This window comes from Henckelia pumila, chromosome 4 (genome assembly GCF_033568475.1).
Source record: "Henckelia pumila isolate YLH828 chromosome 4, ASM3356847v2, whole genome shotgun sequence".
In the NCBI taxonomy this organism is placed as follows: Eukaryota; Viridiplantae; Streptophyta; class Magnoliopsida; order Lamiales; family Gesneriaceae; genus Henckelia; species Henckelia pumila.
In genome coordinates, this window is record NC_133123.1 from 143,801,837 (window position 1) to 143,826,267 (window position 24,431).

General features: G+C 37.3%; 1 protein-coding gene across 1 annotated transcript; it reads right to left on the reverse strand.

Annotated features, from left to right (window-relative positions):
• Nucleotides 1–11,554: 11,554 nt before the first annotated feature.
• On the reverse strand, nucleotides 11,555–16,877 carry LOC140865905 (calcium-transporting ATPase 1-like). Its single transcript, XM_073270741.1, has 7 exons — nucleotides 16,467–16,877; nucleotides 15,614–15,668; nucleotides 13,594–15,533; nucleotides 13,013–13,171; nucleotides 12,702–12,873; nucleotides 12,338–12,636; nucleotides 11,555–12,114 (listed from the first exon to the last, which is right to left on the reverse strand). Exons 1-7 carry the CDS (start codon nucleotides 16,638–16,640, stop codon nucleotides 11,809–11,811), a joined length of 3,105 nt encoding a protein of 1,034 aa, XP_073126842.1. The 5' UTR covers nucleotides 16,641–16,877; the 3' UTR covers nucleotides 11,555–11,808.
• Nucleotides 16,878–24,431: the final 7,554 nt, after the last annotated feature.

Consider the following 24,431-nt stretch of genomic DNA (forward strand, 5'->3'; position numbering starts at 1 on the left):
AGAAAGCCAAGATCCAGAGCTACAACTTTCATGTTTACCACTTTTTCAAATTCTAACTTAACAATAGAGTGTCGGAGCGAGCAAGATGAACCATTTGCGCAGGTCAGGCGCGCCCGCGCCTAGAAGTTGAGCGGCCGCGCCTTTCACTCGAAATTCATGATTTGTTTATGTTATTTTAGGGTCCTAAATTCATGATTATGATCTTCAAAGGCTTATAAAATATATTTAAGAGTTTCTATGCAAAAAGTTTCAAGTTTTAAGTCAAGAACGACAAGAACGACTTACGTGGATCGATTACGCTATGTGATGCATGTAAATGTCTAAGTTTCATTCATGAAATATATGTTCAATATGAAAGTATGATTTTTATCATCTATGACATGCATGAAGTAATGGAGTAAAGTTTAATGTTCATGAAATGAAAGTTATGACGGAATTTACAATGAAACAATGATGTTTCATAATGAATGAAATGATATGATGAATGATGTTAAGATGAATCATGATATGATATGTTGATGCATGAAAAGATTTTGATGTCTTATGTGTCTTTGTGGTGGCAAACACGGGATTGGTGCTCCGGTTTGGGCTCCGGAGAGGGCCTTTCCAAACATGGCTCATGAGACAGATAAGTACACGGGACTGGTGCTCCGGGATGAGCTCCGGAGAGGGCCTTTCCAAAGAACGAATGTTATGAGACTTAGTGCCATATGCTTGTTGATCAACAAGAAAAGGATGAATGTGCCCATTATGACGGTTGCCACAATTTCGCATAATTCGTCACCAAATGATGAGTTTATGTTATGTTATGTTACGTTTAAATGATATTTGAAATCTCACGATTTTTACTGCATATACTTGCTGAGTCTTTAGACTCACTATACTTGAATGGTGCAGGTAATGAGGGTGACATTTATGCATATGTCGACGAGTTTAATGTCGGACATGAAGAAGAGCAAGGAGTCGGACCGACGAGCGATGCATGAGTGTGTTATGTGTTGAGTGTGATATGCTATGTCTTGAGCTATTTGCAACTTTATGATGTATTTTAAGGTTGTAAACAAGTTTTATAAATTTTAAGGTTTGGATTTGGTTTGTAAACTATTTTGAAATGTTTTAAGTAAGGTTTGATGTATGCATACATCTTTCAAAAAAAAAAAAAAAATTCTTTTCCGCGTTATTGTAAGGTTATGTTAGTTTTGTAACATCTTCATCGGTTGAGGGCGTTATAGTTTGGTATCAGAGCAGTTCGCTCTGGGTTTTCTTGAAACATTCATGCATACTCGCCACGACTCCAACGCTCAGTCTTCATGTCTGTAAGTTATGATGTTTATTCGATTATGTGTATGATAATGCGATGAGATATTGTATGCATGTTACATGTTAAAGTATATTTACGTATTGAATCATGACTGAGCGGTGTGGATAATATTGGACTTTAGGACTATGGCATCACGTAGGGGAAATAACACCAACGCCAACGCCAATGCCGCTAACAACAACCATAATGATTGCAGGCCAGATAGTGAGAACAATCAAAACAACCAGTTTTTGGCGGGATTAACTGCTCTGCTTCAAGAGCAAAGCCGTGCTCAGGGAGCTCAAATCCAACAGTTGCTTCAAGCCCAGACAGCTAATGCCGGAAATAACCATCCTGCGGCTAATCAAATCCCTATCTACAAAAGGTTCTTAGAGTTGGGACCATCTGAGTTCAAAGGAGAGACTGATCCTTTGATTGCGGAACAATGGTTCCAAGCTATGGAGACTGCTTTTGAATTCATGCAGATCACGGATGCGGATAGATTGAGATGTGCTACCTATATGTTCCGTGATGACGCTCGTGTTTGGTGGAATGGAGCCAAAGCAGCGTTGAACCTAACCACCCTTACTTGGAATGGATTCAAGGATGTGTTCTACGGCAAATATTTCACGGTGAGCACCCGAAACAGGTTGGCTAGAGAGTTTTTGGAGATCCGTCAAGGAAACATGTCAATTGCGGAGTATGTAAAGAAGTTTGAAAGGGGAAGATACTTTGTACCGATGATTTCTGGTGACCCTGCTGAAGAGTTGAAACACTTTACAGAAGGGTTGAATGCCTTCATCAGAAAGGATGTTAGACTAAGTGGAGCGAAAAATTACAAAGAAGCGGTAGATCAGGCCATGCTGTCCGAAAAGGACAGAAACGATATTATCAAAGAGTCACAGGCAAAGAGATCTAACTATCAGGGTCGAGACCAACAAGGAAATTCTAACAGAAAAAGGCCGTACCAAGCCCCTCCCCAACACCGATCGTACCAACAACAACAGCCTCGACCTCAAGGGCAGAAACAGTTGGCTCTGCGAGCACCAAAACCGGCAAATGCACCAACAGCTTGTCAAAAATGTGGAAAACTTCATTCAGGCCAATGTATGATGGGAACTGGTGTATGTTACTTGTGCAAACAACCAGGACATTTTGCAAAGGAATGTCCCCAACAAAGAGGACCGGCCAAAGGCCGAGTGTTTGCCATGACTCATGAGCAAGTGGACACAAACTCAGCCATCGTCACAGGTATGATTAATGTTTCCAGTATTCCTGCTCATATCTTAATTGATACTGGAGCTACACATTCATTCATATCTGTTGAATTTGTTAATAAATCGGGTTTGGTACCGGATAAGTCAATTTTGGGGTTTAGTATATCTTTGCCTTCAGGGGAAGAATTGAGTAGTGATTTGATTATCAGAGGATGCAGTATACAGATGCAAGGTCATGAGTTGTATGCTGATCTTATTATCCTCAAAATGTCGGACTTTGACGTGATATTTGGTATGGATTGGTTGTCTTGTTACGAGGCTACCATAGACTGTAAACGGAGGACGGTTTCCTTGAAAACTAAGGATGGAGAAACGTTTCTATTCCATGCCACACCAAAAAATAATTCATCTCTTTTAATTTCAGTAGGTAAGGCATGACAACTGTTGAATAAAGGATGTGAAGGTTTCCTCGCAAGTGTCACTTGCGACCAAGAATTACCTCGACCGAAACTTGAAAACGTCGAGGTAGTGAGAGATTTCCCAGAAGTATTTCTTGATGATATTGCAGGATTACCTCCAGCTAGGGAGGTAGAATTTGGGATTGAATTAATGCCCGGAACCCAACCAGCTTCCAAAGCACCATACAGATTAGCACCGACTGAAATGAAAGAATTGAAGGAGCAACTACAAGAGCTACTCAATAAAGGCTTTATTAGACCGAGTATATCGCCTTGGGGTGCACCGGTATTGTTTGTCAAGAAGAAAGATGGGTCTATGAGACTGTGCATCGATTATAGAGAGCTGAATCGAGTAACAGTGAAGAACAAATATCCACTGCCAAGGATTGATGATTTGTTTGATCAGTTACAAGGGGCAGTAGTATTTTTCAAGATCGATTTGAGATCAGGTTATCACCAATTGAAGGTGAAAGATGAAGATATTCATAAGACGGCTTTCAGGACTCGTTATGGCCACTACGAGTTTTTAGTCATGCCATTTGGAGTTACCAATGCACCGGCAGTATTCATGGATCTTATGAACAGAGTGTTTCAGCCTTTCTTAGATCAGTTTGTCATAGTATTCATAGATGACATACTGATATACTCTCGTAGTTCAGATGAGCATCGTCAGCATCTAACTACAGTCTTGCAGATTCTGAAAGAAAAACAATTGTTTGCTAAGTTCAGTAAGTGTGAATTTTGGCTGGAACAGATTGCATTTTTGGGTCACATAGTTTCGGCTAAGGGAATAGAGGTTGATCCAGCAAAGATAGAAGCAATTAAAAATTGGGTTACTCCAAAGAATGCTACAGAGATACGGAGTTTCTTGGGATTAGCGGGTTACTATAGGAGATTCATTCAGGATTTCTCCAAGATAGCGCTGCCACTAACGTCATTAACTCGCAAAAGTGTGAAGTTTTAATGTTCTAATCAGTGTGAGAAAAGCTTTTTAGTGTTAAAGAAAAAGTTGATGACAGCACCAGTACTAGCCATACCAAAAGGAACAGGTCGATTCGTAATTTATACAGATGCTTCCAAGAGTGGATTAGGGGCTGTCTTGATGCAAGATGGAAAGGTGATAGCATATGCTTCACGACAGTTGAAGATTCATGAAAAGAATTACCCTACCCATGACCTTGAATTGGCAGCAGTTGTCTTCGCACTCAAACTGTGGAGACATTACCTTTATGGTGAGAAGTGTCAGATTTTCACTGATCATAAGAGTTTGAAGTACTTCTTCACCCAGAAGGAGTTGAACATGAGGCAGAGAAGATGGCTCGAATTGGTGAAAGATTATGACTGTAATATTAGCTACCATCCGGGTAAAGCTAATGTAGTAGCAGATGCTTTGAGTCGTAAATCTGCAACCTTGAATAGAATGACAACTCAACAAGAGTTGATTGCAGATTTTGAACGACTCAGATTGGAAGTAGTTGAGCCGATGGAAGTTTGTGCCCTATCAGCCTTAACAATGGTTCCAAGTTTGCTCGACAAGATTCGAATAGGTCAGGCTTCAGACCAGCAATTATTAACTTGGAAACTTAAAGATGAAGCTAAAGGGGGTGCATTATATACAGTGAAGGATGGGATCGTGCATCACAAAGGGCGAAAGTGGGTACCAGCAGTAGATTTACTGAGGGAAGATGTGATGACTGAGGCTCACACTGTACCATATTCTATTCATCCAGGGAGTACAAAGATGTTCAAGGATTTACAGATGCTATACTGGTGGCCAGGTATGAAGAAAGACATCGTTAAGTTTGTTAGCGAATGTTTGACATGTCAACAGGTCAAAGTTGAACATCAAAGGCCAGCAGGACTTCTGAAACCATTACACATTCCCACTTGGAAATGGAAAGATGTCACCATGGACTTTGTGATTGGACTGCCAATTACACAACGAAGAACGAATTCAATATGGATAATAGTTGATAGGTTGACGAAGTCAGCTCACTTTTTACCAGTTAGAAACAACTTCTCGATGAATCAATATGCAGAGTTGTATATTCGAGAGGTAGTTAGATTGCATGGAGTTCCAGCAAGGATAGTCTCTGACAGGGATCCCAGGTTCACATCAAACTTTTGGAAGAGTCTACATCATGGATTGGGGACAAAGTTAGCCTTCAGTACAACTTTTCATCCACAAACAGATGGACAATCTGAGCGAGTGATTCAGATACTGGAGGATTTACTTAGGGCTTGCATGATTGACTTCGGAGGAAATTGGGAATCGAAATTGCCTTTAGTGGAGTTCACATATAACAATAGTTATCAAGCTACTATTGGAATGGCTCCTTATGAGGCTTTGTATGGGAGAAAGTGTAGGACTCCATTGCATTGGTATGAAGTGGGAGAAAGAGTTGTATTGGGACCAGAAATAGTGCAACAGACAATCGACATGATAGCAAAAGTCAAGGATAGAATGTTGACAGCACAGAGTCGATAGAAAAGCTACGCCGATAAAAGGCATAGAGATTTGGAGTTTCAGGTAGGTGATCATGTGTTCTTGAAAGTGTCACCTTGGAAAGGAGTTTTGAGATTTGGGAAGAAAGGAAAGCTGAGTCCGAGATATATAGGGCCTTTCGAGATCCTAGACAAGATTGGAGAAAGAGCCTATTGATTAGCATTGCCTCCAAATCTAGAAGGAGTACACGACGTCTTCCATGTCTCGATGTTGAGGAAGTATATCTCAAATCCTTCCCATGTCATTCGTCATGAACCAGTTCAGTGGACGCCAGACTTGTCATATGAAGAGGTACCTATCCAAATTTTGGATACACAAGTCCGAAAGTTGAGAAACAAAGAGATCAAGATGGTAAAGGTCTTATGGCGCAATCAATTAGTGGAAGAGGCTACTTGGGAGACTGAACAAGATATGCGTAGCTGATACCCAGAATTATTTGGTGAGTCGAATTTTGAGGACAAAATTCTTTTAAGGAGGGTAGAGTTGTAAGGTCCAAATCCACTAAACTCACTTACGATGATTTTAAAATAATTTTTATGATTTTATGCCATAAATTGTTTAAGTTATGATTTAATGATTATGGTTTCATGATATAATTATTTTATGTTTAACGCTTTCGATTAAGTTAATGGTTTCAGGTCGAGTTTGATTTTGGAATCATGGGACGAGGCTAACCTACGAACGAGATGATAGAGCGTATTTTTACGAACGTTTTAAGTATAATATTGATATGTTTTTTTATGCATGAGTCAGGGGATGGTATTTTTATCAGACGAGTCGGGACGGGTGACTGACTGCATTTTAGAGATGAACACACATTATGTATTGAATGAACATTATCCTATCTATCTACCCGATTCCCCACCCCATTACTTCCCATGTCCCCTTGTTCCCTTGACTCTCTTCTTCCCTATCCTCTACACGATTCTTTCCCCTTCTCTCCATTCTATCATCTTCTCCTTCTTGTTTCTTTATTGAACCTTCACGGTTCTTCAAGAAAGTCACAAGCCAAAGTTCCAAATCTCGTTCTTGGTGTGGTTAGCTCGTTGCCAAGAATCCGAATCAACTTCGTCTTCATTTCAAGGCAAGTACAAATTTAAAAGATTTTGAAACTCATTCAAGCTATTATGTATTTTGATATGAATTGTTGTGTGTTGAGATATTTATGCATGATTTTCATGAATTTCAAGAGCATGAAGTTATGATTTTACGAGATCATGAAGCGTAGGTTGTTCTTGTCAAGTACTTGAGTTGATTCAAGAGGTTCATGTTCTTTTAAGATTTTAATGTTTTGAAGTTAGTTAAACCATGTTCAATTACAAGAAAATGAGCTTTGATGATTTATGTAGTTAGGATTTTGATTAAAAGAAGTTTATGTTTGAAGTTTGAAGTGTTGAAATTGTGTTTGGTGGCACCGGATTACCTATACTTGTTATGATTTTGAGGATAACAATTAGGGTAGTAATCTAAATGATATGAGGACAATTTTATTTGAAAGCTAGCTTATTTATCTACAACTTTCATGTTTTGAGTTTTGTCAAAATAATTTTGGAAGATTGGTCAAAATCACCCCAAAGTGTGTAGAGTGTTTTGATTTCCCGGCAGTGACACATTTGGGGAGAATGAGCATAACGTTTTACTGCAAACTCCAATTGAGGTTCGGTTTTCGGCATTAAAAAGCCAAGATCCAGAGCTACAACTTTCATGTTTACCACTTTTTCAAATTCTAACTTAACAATAGAGTGTCGGAGCGAGCAAGATGAACCATTTGCGCAGGTCAGGCGCGCCCGCGCCTAGAAGTTGAGCGGGCCGCGCCTTTCACTCGAAATTCATGATTTGTTTATGTTATTTTAGGGTCCTAAATTCATGATTATGATCTTCAAAGGCTTATAAAATATATTTAAGAGTTTCTATGCAAAAAGTTTCAAGTTTTAAGTCAAGAACGACAAGAACGACTTACGTGGATCGATTACGCTATGTGATGCATGTAAATGTCTAAGTTTCATTCATGAAATATATGTTCAATATGAAAGTATGATTTTTATCATCTATGACATGCATGAAGTAATGGAGTAAAGTTTAATGTTCATGAAATGAAAGTTATGACGGAATTTACAATGAAACAATGATGTTTCATAATGAATGAAATGATATGATGAATGATGTTAAGATGAATCATGATATGATATGTTGATGCATGAAAAGATTTTGATGTCTTATGTGTCTTTGTGGTGGCAAACACGGGATTGGTGCTCCGGTTTGGGCTCCGGAGAGGGCCTTTCCAAACATGGCTCATGAGACAGATAAGTACACGGGACTGGTGCTCCGGGATGAGCTCCGGAGAGGGCCTTTCCAAAGAACGAATGTTATGAGGCTTAGTGCCATATGCTTGTTGATCAACAAGAAAAGGATGAATGTGCCCATTATGACGGTTGCCACAATTTCGCATAATTCGTCACCAAATGATGAGTTTATGTTATGTTATGTTACGTTTAAATGATATTTGAAATCTCACGATTTTTACTGCATATACTTGCTGAGTCTTTAGACTCACTATACTTGAATGGTGCAGGTAATGAGGGTGACATTTATGCATATGTCGACGAGTTTAATGTCGGACATGAAGAAGAGCAAGGAGTCAGACCGACGGGCGATGCATGAGTGTGTTATGTGTTGAGTGTGATATGCTATGTCTTGAGCTATTTGCAACTTTATGATGTATTTTAAGGTTGTAAACAAGTTTTATAAATTTTAAGGTTTGGATTTGGTTTGTAAACTATTCTGAAATGTTTTAAGTAAGGTTTGATGTATGCATACATCTTTCAAAAAAAAAAAAAAATTTCTTTTCCGCGTTATTGTAAGGTTATGTTAGTTTTGTAACATCTTCATCGGTTGAGGGCGTTACAAACATAACATTGATGTTGAGAGCTATGGAGCTCAGAACATGGTGAGATTTTTCGAGGTAAGGAACATTCTGTCTACTGTTACTACTGCTGGTCCTTATTGCAGAGAACTGGTGCGTGAGTTCTACTGCAATCTCACTGAAGCTGCGAAGGATCCTAGATACATGAAGTATGGGAAAGTCTATGTGCGTGGGCAGATCTTGGCCTTCAGCCCTACCATTATAAATGGATTTCTTCAAACTCCTGCCTCTGATGATGCTGCTCTGCCTACCACTGATGAGATGACATCTGTCATCACTGGAGGACATGTCACTGTTTACCCAGCTTATCCTAAGAAATTGTCAGCAGCCAAGCTCACTTCTTTTTACTCTGTCCTCCATAAAACTGTTGTGAAGACATGGACTCCATCCAAAAATTCCAGTGTGGTTACCAAGCATCAAGCCCCTGTCTTATATGCTATTGGCACTGGAATTGCATTCAACTACGGCCGACTCGTGTTTGACACAGTCATGGCTTTTGCAGATGGTGCACAACCAACATTGAAGCTGTCGTATCCATCACTCATCTATTCTATGTTGTTGTCTCAAGAGATTGAGAAGGATGATGATGAAGCACTTATTGCTCCGGGAGAGTTGCTGAAGATCACTCCTGCATTGCTCAAGGGAAATAGAAAGATAGACCTTCCTTGGTCTGAGTCTGTTGATTACGCAGGTGTTGTGGCAGGTGCTGCCAACACCTCCTCTGCCACTGCTGTTTTTGTACCTCCCTCTACTGCTCATGATGTTGATCCTGCATTCATACAAGTTCAATTGGTGCATGCTGAACAGAAGATCGCACAAGCAAAGGCTGATCTAGCCTATTATGAAGGGTTAAAGGCTCACTATGAATCATTACTAAGCGGAGCTGGCCCTTCTGAACAAAAAAAGGGAGAAAGTGAAGCAGAAGAAGCTGATTTTTAATTATTTTGAAAATTTCTTTTTGGTCTTGCTAGTTTTTTTTTCTTTCTTTGTTTAGTTTTTTGTTTTTGCTCTTATCCTAATCCTAATCAAAACTGCTTTGTGTGTTAACTCTGATATGTTTTGTTTTTGTTTCTCCTTGCACTTATGATTTCTGATTTAAGGTGTCATAGCTAGATGTTGCCAACATCTCGAGACAACACCTCTGCATATACTTAGGAAAGAATCTATTCAGGGGGAGTTTTGATTAAGGGGGAGCTTAGTTGATCTATTAGTGTATTAAATATGTTTTGTCCAGAAAGGCAAAATGGGGGAGATTGAAAGGAATATTTTATTCCTTAAAAACACCCTAATATAAAAAAAATTTATTTAATATATTTTGCCTTTCTTGGACATGAAGTATTCTTTATTTAAGTGTTTTATTTCATATTGATAAGCTGATTAGAATATTTATCATATCATATCTAATAATTATCTTTCCTTATTTTATGTAGATTTGATATGATCAAATAAAAGAAATCCTACGCCTACAAGCAAACATATTGAAGAAGGATTCTTTGAATATATATGAGATTAGAGATCGACGAAAAGAGATTGAATAGAGAGCTTCACATACGTACGTGAGAACTGAAGAACTTCTGAAGCTTGTCACGATCGTGGTTGCTTGAAGCCGTGAAGAACACTCGAAGATTTTTGATCGAAGAGTGTTTACATCTCACGTGTTTTGGCTTCAAGTTTTTCTCCTTACTATGTTTTCTTTATTCTATTCCATATAGAATTTTTAGGAGAACTTTTATTCTTTATTTCTCACTTGTATTGAGAAATTGATTTTTACAATAATCACTAGTTTTAGGGTTTGTAAAACTCTTTGAAAGTTTTTCTAGTGAAGTTTTGCCCTGAGGCGCTGCAAGAGTATTTTATACTCTTGCTTAAATCATTTGAGTCTATTAAATTGGTTGCTTGTTTATTTTATTTACGCTTTAATTATATTCCGCTGCAAATTACTCAAGGTGTTATAGTAGGTGTTGTCAACACCTTGTGACAACACTTCAAACTGTTTATGTGCAACCCCCATTCCCTTACAATAGCAATAAGAATAATTTTTTTTGTTAAGAATGATCATCCTAAGTAGTTAAAACAATGTTTTTAGAACCGAACAGGACCGGCCGGTTCGACCAGGAACCGGTAGCCGGTCTGATCCGTTCTCCTCCAAGAATCGGAAAACCGGTCCAATTGGTCAAAATCGATCAAGAACCGGTTGGACCGGTCAAAACCGAAAAACCTGTTCAACCGGTTCGATTTTTCGAATTTTTTTTGAAAATAATTTTTTTTTTTAAAACTCTAAATTTAATATTTTTTTTATGTATATACATTATTATTTGAAATTTGTACTTCATTAAAAAAAATTATTTTAATAACTATTGGTTTTTTTAAATTAAATAATTCATTATTTAAATAATTTATAACTATAATTGATATTTTGAATATATTTACATATTTGTTTAGTTTTCAAACTATGTCAAATATATATATATTTTGTCTATTTATATATATTTTTAAGTTTTTAAAATTCAAAATATATTATTTATTATATTATATTATATAAACGGTTTTTCGGTTGGACCGTCCGGTTAAAACGGTCCGACCGGTTGGATCGTTTTTTTTAGATAGACCGATTCGATCACCGGTCCGATTATGAAAACACTAAGTTAAAACATCATCTTTTCTATTAGGTATTTCCTATTTCATTAGTTTTTTTTCAAATAATTTAAAATTTAAAAATAGATAAATAAAATGATTGTATTATATATTAAATAAAAATAATTAAAGAAAAAAGAAAAGAAAAGCAATAGAGATAGTGAAAACCAACTAAGGGTTTCTTACATAATAATAATAATAAATATATCTAAAATTATTAGACAAATTAGTAATTTATATGATCCTTTTTAACCCATTAATATTTTCTTATTTTCTAAAATAAAACTCACTTTTATGTCCTTCGATGTGTTTTTATTTACAAAAATATCATTCAATGTAGTTCTCCCGATTGATACACACATCTATAGTATTGTAATTCGAATTTTTTTTTTTCGAAAATGCTATATTTCTTTTTTTTTCTTTTCTTTTTTTTATACCTTGATCGTTTGTCATTATTATTATTTTTGTTTTGGTTGAAAAAATGGACACCACGTGCAAGAGAGTAATAGCACTAGATAAATAATTCTCCATGAACGGGAAAAATTAAAATTACTTGACGATCATCAGAATTTTACAACGAAGCCAAGGCAGCAGCTAGCATAGTATCATGTTACTTGTGTACGTTAGTTGCATCAAATCAAATACAACAAAATCTAAACAAAGTTTACAAAATCTTGATCCTTCTAATACAGACTAGACTGTGTCAGAATCCACAAACTTTACCTCATAAAATTGGAAATGAACAATGCAAGCGTTCCCAGTTTCCTATTCTAAGGCTTCAAATTTGTTGGGAATGACAGATAAGTACTACGCGAATTGGAGGAGGTTACTGTTGATCCTATAGGGATCATCTTGATAGCAGCAGCAATAGGCATGCCAAGAAACCCAAACAATATGCTAGCGGACCACTGCCTCAGAGTAAGAGGAAAGGTGTTGGCAAAGGTGCCTAGGAATTGGACAATAATAACCTGGAAGAGAACCGTGCAGCTTAAAACACCCACAAAAACATAGTTGTTGAGCATGCCTTTGAAGACATTTATTTTCTCCATTTCTCTTGAGCTTATCTCATTGAAAACCTGTGAGAGAGGCAAAGAATGCCGTGAAATTCTGGAGTTACGACTTTTTAAGTAAATGAGGACAAAATTTATCGCAAGTAAGAGTAAACAAGCGTCAATTAGAATAAATTTATAAATTACTCGATTTAGGAATGTGAGAGAACGCAGATTGGAGGAACTTTACAAGCAACAGACAACATAACATGCATAAGACAGATATTGTTTGTTTCATATTGAAAATTACCTGACAAAAGACAAATGAGTTGAAAATGAGCGTATTAAGAATGATATCCGAGTTCTCGCCATCAAGATAGAAAACAGATTTTCCTGAAGTTTGAAGATACCATATAACAACAAATTGATATATAGATTGTCCAAGAATGTTCCTCCACATGACATTGCTGATGAAGTTCCCTTTCCGGCCAACAGGTTGTCTCCTCATTAAGTCATCATTTGGTGGTTCAGTGGCTAGGGCAAGTGCTCCAAGTGTATCCATGATCATGTTGACCCAAAGAAGCTGAACAGCGCTGAGGGGGGCACTGCCTGAAAGGAGCGAATGTGAGGACTATTTTCAATCCAAGTTTGCGTACACATTAACTGCATGTTACCTGTCAAGCATGCTGATGAAAAATTGACTATTAGAGCAACCACATTGACAGTTAGCTGGAATTGAACAAATTTTTGAATGTTAATGTAAACCGAACGACCCCATTTCGCCACTGTAACGATGGTGGAGAAATTATCATCTAGAATTATAACATCAGCGCTCTCTTTTGCCACCTGGAATATTGTAAACCAGGGAGTAAGTTTCCATGTACATTCACGACACTGGTTCAAGAAATGCACACAGAAGTAGAAAATATACAAAAGTTGCCACTATAGCATTAAGTGTAATCTGTTAATTGACAGAAATTATCACCTCAGTCCCAGAAATTCCCATAGCTAGACCAATATCTGCTTCATGAAGTGCAGGAGCATCATTTGTTCCATCTCCAGTTACTGCAACAACCTCCTCAAATGTGGTTCGCAAATGCTTCACAAGGGTATGCTTATCCATAGGTGAAGAACGAGCCATCACCTTGCAAATGAGTACATCAGACATCAATATAGAACAGTTAAATCATATTAAATCACATGCACAAATAAATACTAAATTGAAGGATCTTTTGTCAGCACCATGTGAATGGCAAGCCAACAACCACGTGAAAGACATCGGTGCATGTAATTGAGCTTCCTATTATTTCAAACTAAAAACTTTTAAAGTCAGTTTTTGAAAGAATCTTGGGATACTTTTATCAGAAAGGATGTAATTCAGCGTGAGAATTAAAATTCGAAAATGTTCTAGGATTGTACATTTATTGGAACAGATTTAGAGTTAGCAAAACATATATTTTTGAAATGGTTGAAAAATTATAATGCTTAAGTGGTGATGGGAAGAAACACAGAATTGATTACCGTAAACATGAAAATAAGCAAATAGGGTTTCCAGTATAGGAATACCTGTAGTTTTGGAATGAGCTCTTGCAGCTCTTCCTCGGTCTTCAACCGAAATTCTGGTCCTTCAATTGCAATACCATCATCAGTTAGTATACCACATTCTCTAGCTATTGCCTTAGCCGTGTTTATGTTGTCTCCCGTGACCATTCGCACCATGATGCCAGCTGACTTACAAATAGCAACAGACTCCTTGACTCCAGGGCGAACTGGATCTTTTATCCCAACAATTCCTATTAAAGTATAACCCTCAAATGGTATAGGATTTTCAGCAGAAAAGTCACTTCCAATATCCTTGTATGCGAGGCACAGGGTTCGAAGAGCTTCATTTGCAAATTCATCAATTGTATCCTTCATGTGAGTGATGGTTGACTCATCCAGAGGAACAACCTCACCATTTGAGTTCAGAACCCTATCACAGGCAGCTAAAATAATTTCAGATGCTCCTTTGCAGTGTGCTTGAAAACCTTCTCCAGATAACTCCAATACCACACCCATGCGCTTCTTTGTAGAATTGAATGGCTCGACTTTGACCAGCGTTGACGCACGTCGCTCTGCTAGGAAATCTCCTCCAAGAAAGAGGCCGAATTCCAGAAGTGCAGTCTCAGTTGGCGTACCAAGGATTTCAATTTTCTCATTTTTACCTAAGACGATATCTCCTCCAGTGTTGTTGAATATAGATTTTTGAAGCATTTTCACAACAGAATCAGGAATATCGGAGCAGAAAGCTGAACTTTTCATAGAGCTATCAACTTCTTTTCTCTTTCCGCAAATGCATGCTTTCACAACTGTCATGTGGTTAGTGGTTAGGGTCCCAGTCTTGTCACTGCAAATAGTTGTAGCAGATCCCATAGTTTCACAAGCTGCCAAATGGCGGACAAGTGCCTTGTCATTCATCATCTTCTTCATTGCAAAAGCAAGGCTCAAAGTAACAGCTAAAGGCAACCCTTCAGGAACGGCAACCACAACAATCGTGACAGCAATAGCAAAGTATTCCAGCATTTCCAAGGCTTCATCTGCAGACCAGCTCCTGTAGGAACCTTGATTCATCTTGAGGCTAAAGAGCCCTTGCACCAGAACAGCGAAAGTAATAACAGCAAAAAAGAGACCAATTTTTCCAATAATGGTTGCGACTCCATTCAGTTTGACCTGCAAAGGGGTTTCATCATCACCACCTTCACTAAGAGTAGCCATCAATTTACCCCACTGAGTTCTCATCCCAACAGTAGTAACTAGCATTTTGCAGGATCCATCTTGCACTTTAGTTCCAGATAAGAGGAAAGGATTGGCGGATGTCACATTTATGGGTTCACTCTCTCCGGTCAAACTAGATTCATTTATTAACAATGAATAGCCTGAAACAAAGAGTCCATCAGCTGGGACCTGATCCCCAATAGAAAGATGGACAATGTCACCTGAGAGCAAATCAAATATCGAAATTTTTTGTCTGAAACCATCTCTAGTGACCTGAACTGTAATCTTTTTCTTTTCCTTGTCTAAATCCTTGAATTGTAATGACTGCTTATAGTCACTTGTAGCAGTGACAAAAACTACAAGAAGGATACTAGCAACAATCCCAAGTCCGTCGTGAGCGCCCCTGGGCCATCCTTCAGTTGCAATGCCAACAACTAATGATACAAGCGCACAAACAGCAAGTATCATGAGGGTAGTATCTTGAAGGGCTTCCCATACAAAAAGCCAAAAGCCCTTTGCTGGGCTCTCTGTGAACTTATTAATTCCATAAACTTCTCTTCTGTGGTCAAGTGACTCATCTGAAATACTAATCCCATCGGTGAGAGAAGTCGAGAGCTTGCCAGCAATACCCTCCACGCCAGAATGAACTTTCAACTTCCTCAAATTATGGCCTTCAACAATTGATCCTAATTCATCAGCACAAATTTCAAAACCTGCCTTCTTGACTTCCTCTGGCACTGTATACGTTATACCTGGAGGTATTAAGTGGACCATCAGCATAAAGTAACAACAAATGTTAAATCTCAGGTTGCTCGAGTTTTTGAAATCTAACCTTGAATAAAGCTCAGAGCAGCTTGGGAAACTAATACCGCTACTCTAAGTTTTTCCTGCAACATGATAAAATCATCACATTTAATTTTCCATTAAACAAAAGAATAATGATTCTTCTGGCATATAAAGAAAGAATATTTCGCAGCTGAAGAGTCAACATTACATTGCTACGTGGATATTACTCAAGGTTGGAACCATGACACACTTTCTAAATGACATGCATAAACTGTAAAATTCAATATGGTCCCGTACATTTACCACAAATCCTTTCCTAAATTCCGAATAAATGCAACTGATAAACTGTTCAATTATAGGCTGAACGTTGCTTTTACAGTTTTTTTATGGATAACGATATCACAAGTCGAGACATTCACACGGCGAGATAAGCCAAACAAATTGTCAAGAAGCTCAGTTTGTGATAAAAATTGCTAACTGAACAAATGGTATTGCATCGGATGGAATCAACGAATCACGATAAATGACAGATTAATAGCTAGATTCTTCCAGCTTGCAGCGTTAGAGATCCTCCTTGGTCAAAAAAAACATTATTTGTTATCACGTTAAACCAATCGACCGATATGCTGGTGCTTGCTGGTCAACAATATTGTTTGATTTTAATTCAATCTCATAACAGAATTAATTAATTAATTCACCCAAAACAGAGTAAATCCGCAGATACACTTCATCCGTGAGGTAAGCTTAAGACACAATGAAAAAAAATAGAAAAAACAGAGGAAAAAGTAAAACATCGGATAGAAAAAGTCAACGACAGCTGAAAAAAAAAGATATTTCCACAATTGCCAAGATATTTTTTGAGGCAACCAACAGAAAGAAAGATTTGAACAATTCAAAACCTGGTTAGACTTCTGGATCTCACGAACTTCGAAACGCTTCGACAGATTAGCAGTGAATCTAAACCTCCTTTTATGGTTCTTGACGAGCCAACACGCTTTCCTCCATCTCTGCAACGCTTCGTCCGAGGAATTCTTGGCCTTCACTTCCGAAAAATCCTTCAAAAAACTCCCCATTCTACACCTAATTCTTACTGGTCCGCAAATCACAGGTCACACTAACAGATCACAAAAAATCGCAGTTAATGTCACCTAGTCCAATCCAACAGTTGACGAAGCTGAATATGGAGCGATTCCTCGATTTCCCCGTTGCTGATAAGAAAAGTAGATTCAAAAAGTAGTAAAATATGAGCAAGTTGTTGGATGAATGCGATATATTTATTCCCAGGAAATAATGATGGAGGAGGAGTGGATGCCAAGCAGAGTCGACGAACTTACCGTTCATTTCATCCATATTTAAACAGAATCTTTAGAAACCGTGTCGGGGGCCCGGGGCCCGAAGTTTCCTCGAAATTCATTTTATGGTGTACACGTTTGGGGATATTTTTTATAAAATTTATACTTGGGCTGTGTTTGGTTATCTTGATAGGACAATTGATGGATTGATAATTTGATGGATTATTAAGGGATAACGTAAATATTAATTAATATAATATGTTGTTGGTATGAATGATAAAGTTAAATAAATAATATGTATTCTTGTTTGCTAACATGGATAACCCATGGGATATATATTAATAATAGGATATTTTCCAAAAATGCCCTCATCTACCGTGGGCAACCTTTCTACCACACAAGTAAAGATGAGGTTTATCCCGCAACCACCAATGATGGGAAACTTCTCATCTTCAGAGTCATTATCGTTCAGCAGAACACAAGAAACAAAATCCTCCCGAAGGTATTTCATATTGTAACATTTGGTTCTACATTGGCTACGTTGATCTCATATTTTATTGAAGAATTTGATGTAAGCTTTAATATAATTTGCACACGGTGTTGGAAATTATCAGTTATACGAGATCCCAACCTCTGTAATGGTTGGTAATTTATGTATTTTTTGTGTCGTAATTCTGTGCAGTATATGTTTAAAATAAATTTCTTGCGTTCTCGGTATAAATTTGTGTCTATTAATTTGTTTAGCTTCCCATTTTTTCGACCGAATCCCCAATGTATAGGTTCGAGGTGATGTACTGATATCCATGGGTGTGAATGTCATACTCCACAATTTATGGTTATGGAATCATCATTTTTGCATCTTCATAAAATTTTTAGCTCCTATCACATGCCACCATATGAGCGTGTCTATATTCGAAATGATTGACATCTTCACTAATGTTTCTTGAACACATATAAGCCACATCTCTGGAGGCACATTATTCCCTGAACATTTCTTTTTGTAATTGAATTTGATATCATTCTTGTATATTGAAAGTGTAGTATTATTGTGATTTTGCAGATTCAAATACACATAAGTGGAGCAGTGATCGGAAATGGTGATGTCTTCACTTCCCAGATACAACCAATTTTCGTTGAGATTTAGTTCTTGTATGCAAATTAATTTTCTCTTTTGTTTTTGTATATGTCAGGGCAAAACATATGTAGTTTTCAAGGGACGAAACCCTGAAATTTATAATAGTTGGCCGAAAGCAGAAGACGAAGTTGTCGGATTCAAATACGCGTTGCACAGCTCTTATCCTATTAGAGAAGAAGCAGTGAAGGCTTATGCTAACCACATGGCGAAGCGTCAATCAAGGCAAGCCCCTTGTACTCCCCACAACGAAGGATCTAGTTCAACGGCAACTTCAACGTCGGGTCAAACCAATGAATCAAACACCTTGAGGCAACTTATCGACGCACAGATACAGTTGGCACATGAGCAAAGGCAACATGCCTTAAGGGTTGCAGAAATATATGACGGAATTGAGAAAAAGTTGCGGTCATTTAGCTTCAAAGACGATGCTAATTAATGTATGCTATTCAAATATGCTACTTTGGCCACCACATATGTTGTATTTTGTGTAGTTTTCCCTAAACAAGGAGTGTAGTACCTCTGTTATCTCATGTTACCAGACATGTGTGGGCAAGACATTTGTGTAGCTAACTGTACGTTTGTGATCTATTATAAAAATCTTGTTTGTTGTATGATTTTGATTTCATTTCAGCCTATATTATCATATATCATGCTACAAACCAATTTACATGTTCCACTACCATGTTCTAGTTTTTAAAATTTTGCAATGTAAATCACTTAATTTTTTTACACCGTCACTTACTTTTCTAAACTTACTTTATGATTATATTTTGTTAGAACATATTAATTAATCTTCACAATTTTATATTACTTATCATTCTCATTTGTCTGTCAACATGGCTCATGCTTCTGCTACGATATTGGACTCCTTATTTCATGAATTAAACTTCTGAAGAGTTGTGAGATCTTTCCAACCACAATATATTTTTTACTTCATGGTAGATTTGATGCACAACCACCAACATCTTGTCATAATAACTCAACTCATTGTAGCAAAAACTGTTTTCATCACTCGTTCAGGCAACTTTGGTGGTTGATCTCATTAATGAGGAGACCCATCTGTAATATATATATCTACATTGCTCGAGCAATATATCCCTTCATAAACGCACCCTTATCATTCAAAGGAAATATGAGCGATTCTGTAGGATCCTCCTCCAAACCATCATCAACCAACGACACTGTCTCCATACCCACTGAAATATTTCTTATATCAAGTAGTGATTCTGAGGATGAATATGTAGAAGTTGTGTAGCTATCTTCCAAAGATGAGGCGGATGATCCACCATCAACTAATACGAATTATGGTATTCCCGTGCAAAATGTGGTTGACGTTGTCGCCCATGACAAGGCCATTGTTACCGACAAAGTGGATGGAGAAGGAGAGAAAACATTAGCTATCGATGCAGAAGCTCTTCGTAACGACCCGACAGTAGTCATCATTGATGATACCACTAGTGACTCGGATTACCCACGCAGCTCGCAGTCATCGAACTCACTATCTTAATATGGGTATATTAGTATGGTTTGGTGATTGTCTCTACTATTTTGTACCACATTGACTATGTTTTGCATCCCAAAAATGATGTCTAAAGTATTTCCATTGTAAGTAAGTTGTGGTTAACTTTTTGGCATATGTATGTTGGTTATAGGGAACATATGAAATTCGGTAGACGGCAAAAATGTACAATCACCACTAAACCATTTTCTAGTGTTGAACTTATGTTGATGCATAATGATATGGTTTTCTATTACAAACAAAATCTCTCTGTTTGTATCATTTCTCCAGCGATCTGGAGATGCCATCTTACCATCGAATACATAGTTCAGAAAGCACATATAATCATTTAGTATATTTGCAGAAACTAACATTTGACTAACACATCAACAAAACAGGAACATGTTTATACACCAGCCAACAAAATACATGAATGACAAAATTTCAACTTCAAGAATGTCATCAATACCAACACATGAAATTAATCCCAATTGAAGAAATCGTAGACGACATAATAATTGAAAATACATTAACAGAAACTTTCATTACATCCAAGAATAGGTCATAGTATGGTTGTTTGTATCACCAACAGATAAATTTACAATAGCCCACTATAATAGAATACCACGCACATCAAAACTACATTAGGGGAGAAAATAACTAAACCGTTGGGTGGCTATGCCTTCAAAAACATCTTGGATGGGGATTCTGTTCAAAATATGATACCAATCAGGAATCCTTACTGATCCTTCAGCAACCTGTTCACCAATCGTATTCTTCCCGGTTCAGACAATCGTTGGAATAGTGCCAAGTCATTGTGATTGTTGAATAACAATGATGCCGCAACAATCTTCTCGTCATCTGTGAATTTATGTATACCCTCCAATGCCTCGAAGACCTTGTCTTGAGCAACTGAAATCTAATCTTCAGCACCGAGCGTCACCACCAACTCGCCTAACGTATCTTTCGTGATATGAGCCAAGTTGTTAATCGCATCGATAATGGAATCATCATCAGTAACTGGCTGCTTTCGTTTCCTCATTTTTGAAGTGGCACATGTTGTTGGTTTGGATGCTGGAGATTCAGTTTCACCTACTGAATCATCAAAACCAGTTGGAATGTACGAATTTGGAATTTCCAGATTGACGACATCAGTTGGTTCCAATGCTAAAACCTCCTGGAGTGCACGATGGTAGCCCTTTGAATGATCACCCGCTGCTCGTTCGTACCCAAAAATCTCACACCAATCGTCGTAAAGCGTCCACTGCTTGTGCCTCAGTGACTTAAATGTCGGATCTGCCTGCGTGTATTATTGAATAAATTATAGGTAACCTATCAACAATGCATATTATTTCTAAAGGGTCGAGAGTGCCTTAACGATCGACTCCCAGGTTTCGTCAGTAGCATCGATCGTATGATTGGTGTCGTTCCATCCAACTCCACTCCGACTTAATATAGTCACCAACGAACTGTAGGCTTTCTTCCATACATGCATCTTCGAGTTTATATGGGGACTTCCACGTAACGTACAACCAGGAATTGACTTATGCAATGCTTGCTCTAGTAAAGATAAATAACCTGCTCTAAATCCATTCTCACTTCTCCAACCCTTTGTCACCAAGTCCTTTAGAGATTGGATCAAACATTCTTCTTCTTTTGTACTCCAACTACGTCTTGTCTTCTCAGCTTTCTTGAGCAGACCGATCCCACTTGCCGAGCTCGTGCCACTGTCCATCACCAACTGTATATAATACATTCAAGAAAACACACAAATGTGTCAACCTGGTCAATGCATGTTTAGACGAAGTGATTGAAAAATATTTATCATCAGTAACTTAAACATTCATAGATAATGGAAGAAACAAAGTCACTTCAATAACTTCGGCAGCTAAACATGGTCTTGAGAACAAATACATGGTAAAATAGTACTCAATGTCACACAAAGTAATGAAACCATAAAAAATACAAGGAAAGCTTAATTATTGGTGTTCCACATTGACAGTGCAAGTTGCTCTCTCCAATCATCCCACAACTCAGAAGATTGCACTATACTGATGAAGCCAGTTTGGGATTCATCAGCCACACAAGCATATTCTTCGCCAACTTCTTCTAACGGGTCATCTGGCATTTGAGATATGATAAAATTATGTAACAAAATACAAGCGAGAATAATCTGGTTTTGCACGCTCAAAGGGTAAAAAGAGGGACTTCGCAGTATTTCCCATCTTTTCTTCAATAGACCAAATGCTCTTTCAATTACATTTCGAGCCTAGGCATGCCGCCAATTAAATAATTCCTTGTAATTTTCCGGTCCACCCTCACGATGACCCCATGCATCCCTGTGATACCTTACTCGTCGATACGGAGTTAAAAATCCCTCGATGTTTTCATATCCATTATCACAGAGATAGTAACAACCTACAGGAAATTGAAAATCAACCTATAATTTTTCAAATGTGAAGAAGAATTTTTCTGATTTAAATTAATGAATTATCTACAAAAACATAACACAATTTTATAATTTATAATTGTGAAATTACCTACTGGAACCTTAAAAGAATCAACCTCTCGCGTCAATGAATTTCGAAGAACTCGAGCATCTGCTGCAGAGCCTTCCCACCCAGTCAAGGCGTAAATGAAGTTCATATTCTGATCGCATACTCCAAGGACATTCACAGCTAATATTCCTTTTCTAGTCCTATACTTTGCTTTATCTCGTGTAGAGACATGAACCGGAATATGTGTTCCATCCAATGCACCAAGACACCCCTACAATTAGTTGAAAAAATAACAGGTTGCAGATAACAGAAATATGGACTGATATGCATTAGGGTAATCCAAATTCAGAACAAAGCTTTACCTTGAACCATTTCCATGTATCGTTGGTGCAGTTTACATCAACCGCGGTTGGTTTGATAAGCAGAAGAAGATATAACTTCAGAACGGAGTGCAACACTTCATGAAAATAAGCGCTAATGGTTTGACCGCTACGTCTATAATCGTGGCCCACAACACGGTTTTTTTATGGTGCACCAAAATAGACAAGAACATCGCTACTTTCTCCTCCACTGTCACATATCTTGAATCTGCTACGCCCCCTATGGTACTTACAAGGTAACAAAGTCTTCCAAATGCGTTTCGAGTCATTCTTAAGTTTATTAAACATTGAACATCTCCAGCATCAATAATCCTACACAAATGACTGATTTGACTAGGGATCTTATTGACCATATTGTATGATAGAGCATCTCTTCGAATGGTACGACGTCTTTTTCTCAACCTCCTTCTTCGTAGGTGTATTAGAAGGCATATCAACAACATATTCCGACAAAGCAGTTGTTGTACGACGAGAAATATTAGAAGTTTCCCACGTCTATTATCCATCTTGCAACAAATCTCAATAATCCAAAAATATTTCGTGTAAGGCACCAGCCAAGTCGTTGAAATCAATTAAACCGAAATACATACAAAGAACATAAGGATCACAAGATAACACATTCATTCACATTCACATAAAATAAAAAAAAATGGATGTCTCAAATTGAAAAGGACGAGCAAACAGCACACAGTAACACGATCTAACAGTTTGGCCAAAATTATTATTAATAACAATGGAGATGCGTAAGAATGCGTAAGTAACAGAACTAGATGAGAATGCTCAAAAACAAGAAATGCCCAAATCAATGAAAGAAATGCAAAAATAAGTCACAAATGGTTGGAGAAGTAATAGAATGGGTATAAACATGTAAATCAGTAGCTCAACCAAACAGATACCTCCGAAGAGCAGAGTTTTAGTTGCCCGTCGAAGACTAAAACATGTGAGAATTGCAGATTGTAAATCGAAGAACAAAGCAGCTCTTCTTACCTTCGAAGCGGGAACAAGAGGGAATAGAGAACGAAGACTGCGTGCTGAATTAAATGTTAGGGCAAAGGGTAGAAAGGTAAAATATGATGTAATAAAAAGTACTGTTGAATTGTGAGTCAATTAATATCGTGTCCAAGGCATTGACAACAATACCATAAATTCCTTCATGAATAGTGCAATAATATCGGGCCCTTGGTATAAGCAGATTTTGTTTAAAATGGTACCAAACATTTGATTACTCCGCTGTCCCCAGCTAATCTGCCCTACCAAATTGGCCCTTGAAGGTTTATTGTGCATCATTCCTGAAATTAATTAATATAATATATATCCACACAAAAATTTAAATTGTTTGCCCGTACCTAACCACCAACTTTCCAATTCTTTTCATTATCATTATTATTGCACTTATTATGACTTTTCTGGGTCAATTTGAAAAACAACCCTTGTCGAAATAAACCAATAAAAAAATTAGATCGAATTTTTTCTCTTTTTTTTAAAAAAAATAATGAAATTAATTTTTGTGTTGCACTATTTGAGTTGGTGAACAACAACGAAAAGCATTTAGAAAGGTAGATGATGGTTTGTTTAATTGTGTTTTCAATCTGCTAAACTTTCTTAATTTTGTTTTTTAATTTATAAGGGTAGAAAAATAATACTAAATGAATTAAAAAGATTAAGGTCATTTTTCAAAATGCAAGTCCAACGAAGACTAAAATGGTTAAATATTCCCCTTTCCTTTTCTTTCTTTTGCTCTCTCCTTCTTTCTTACTTTTTTTTAATAGCTTTTTGTAATACCAAAACCTTTAAGTTAGTTATTTTAAAAAAAAATACAAAAAACGTTTAAATTAGCTGATTAATAACATATTCAACTATTCAAGGACTGTGGGCCATGTATTATTTTAGGGGAAAATATAACCAATGGACTTATTATGTTTTTTTATTTTTAAAAACAAACTTTTCATGTGTATTGACTATTGAAATAAGAATGATATGTTTTATTAAAAAAAAACAAAAACACACACAAAACAAATAGAGTTGTCAAACGCGCCAACTCATGGCGGGGCGGGCAGGCCC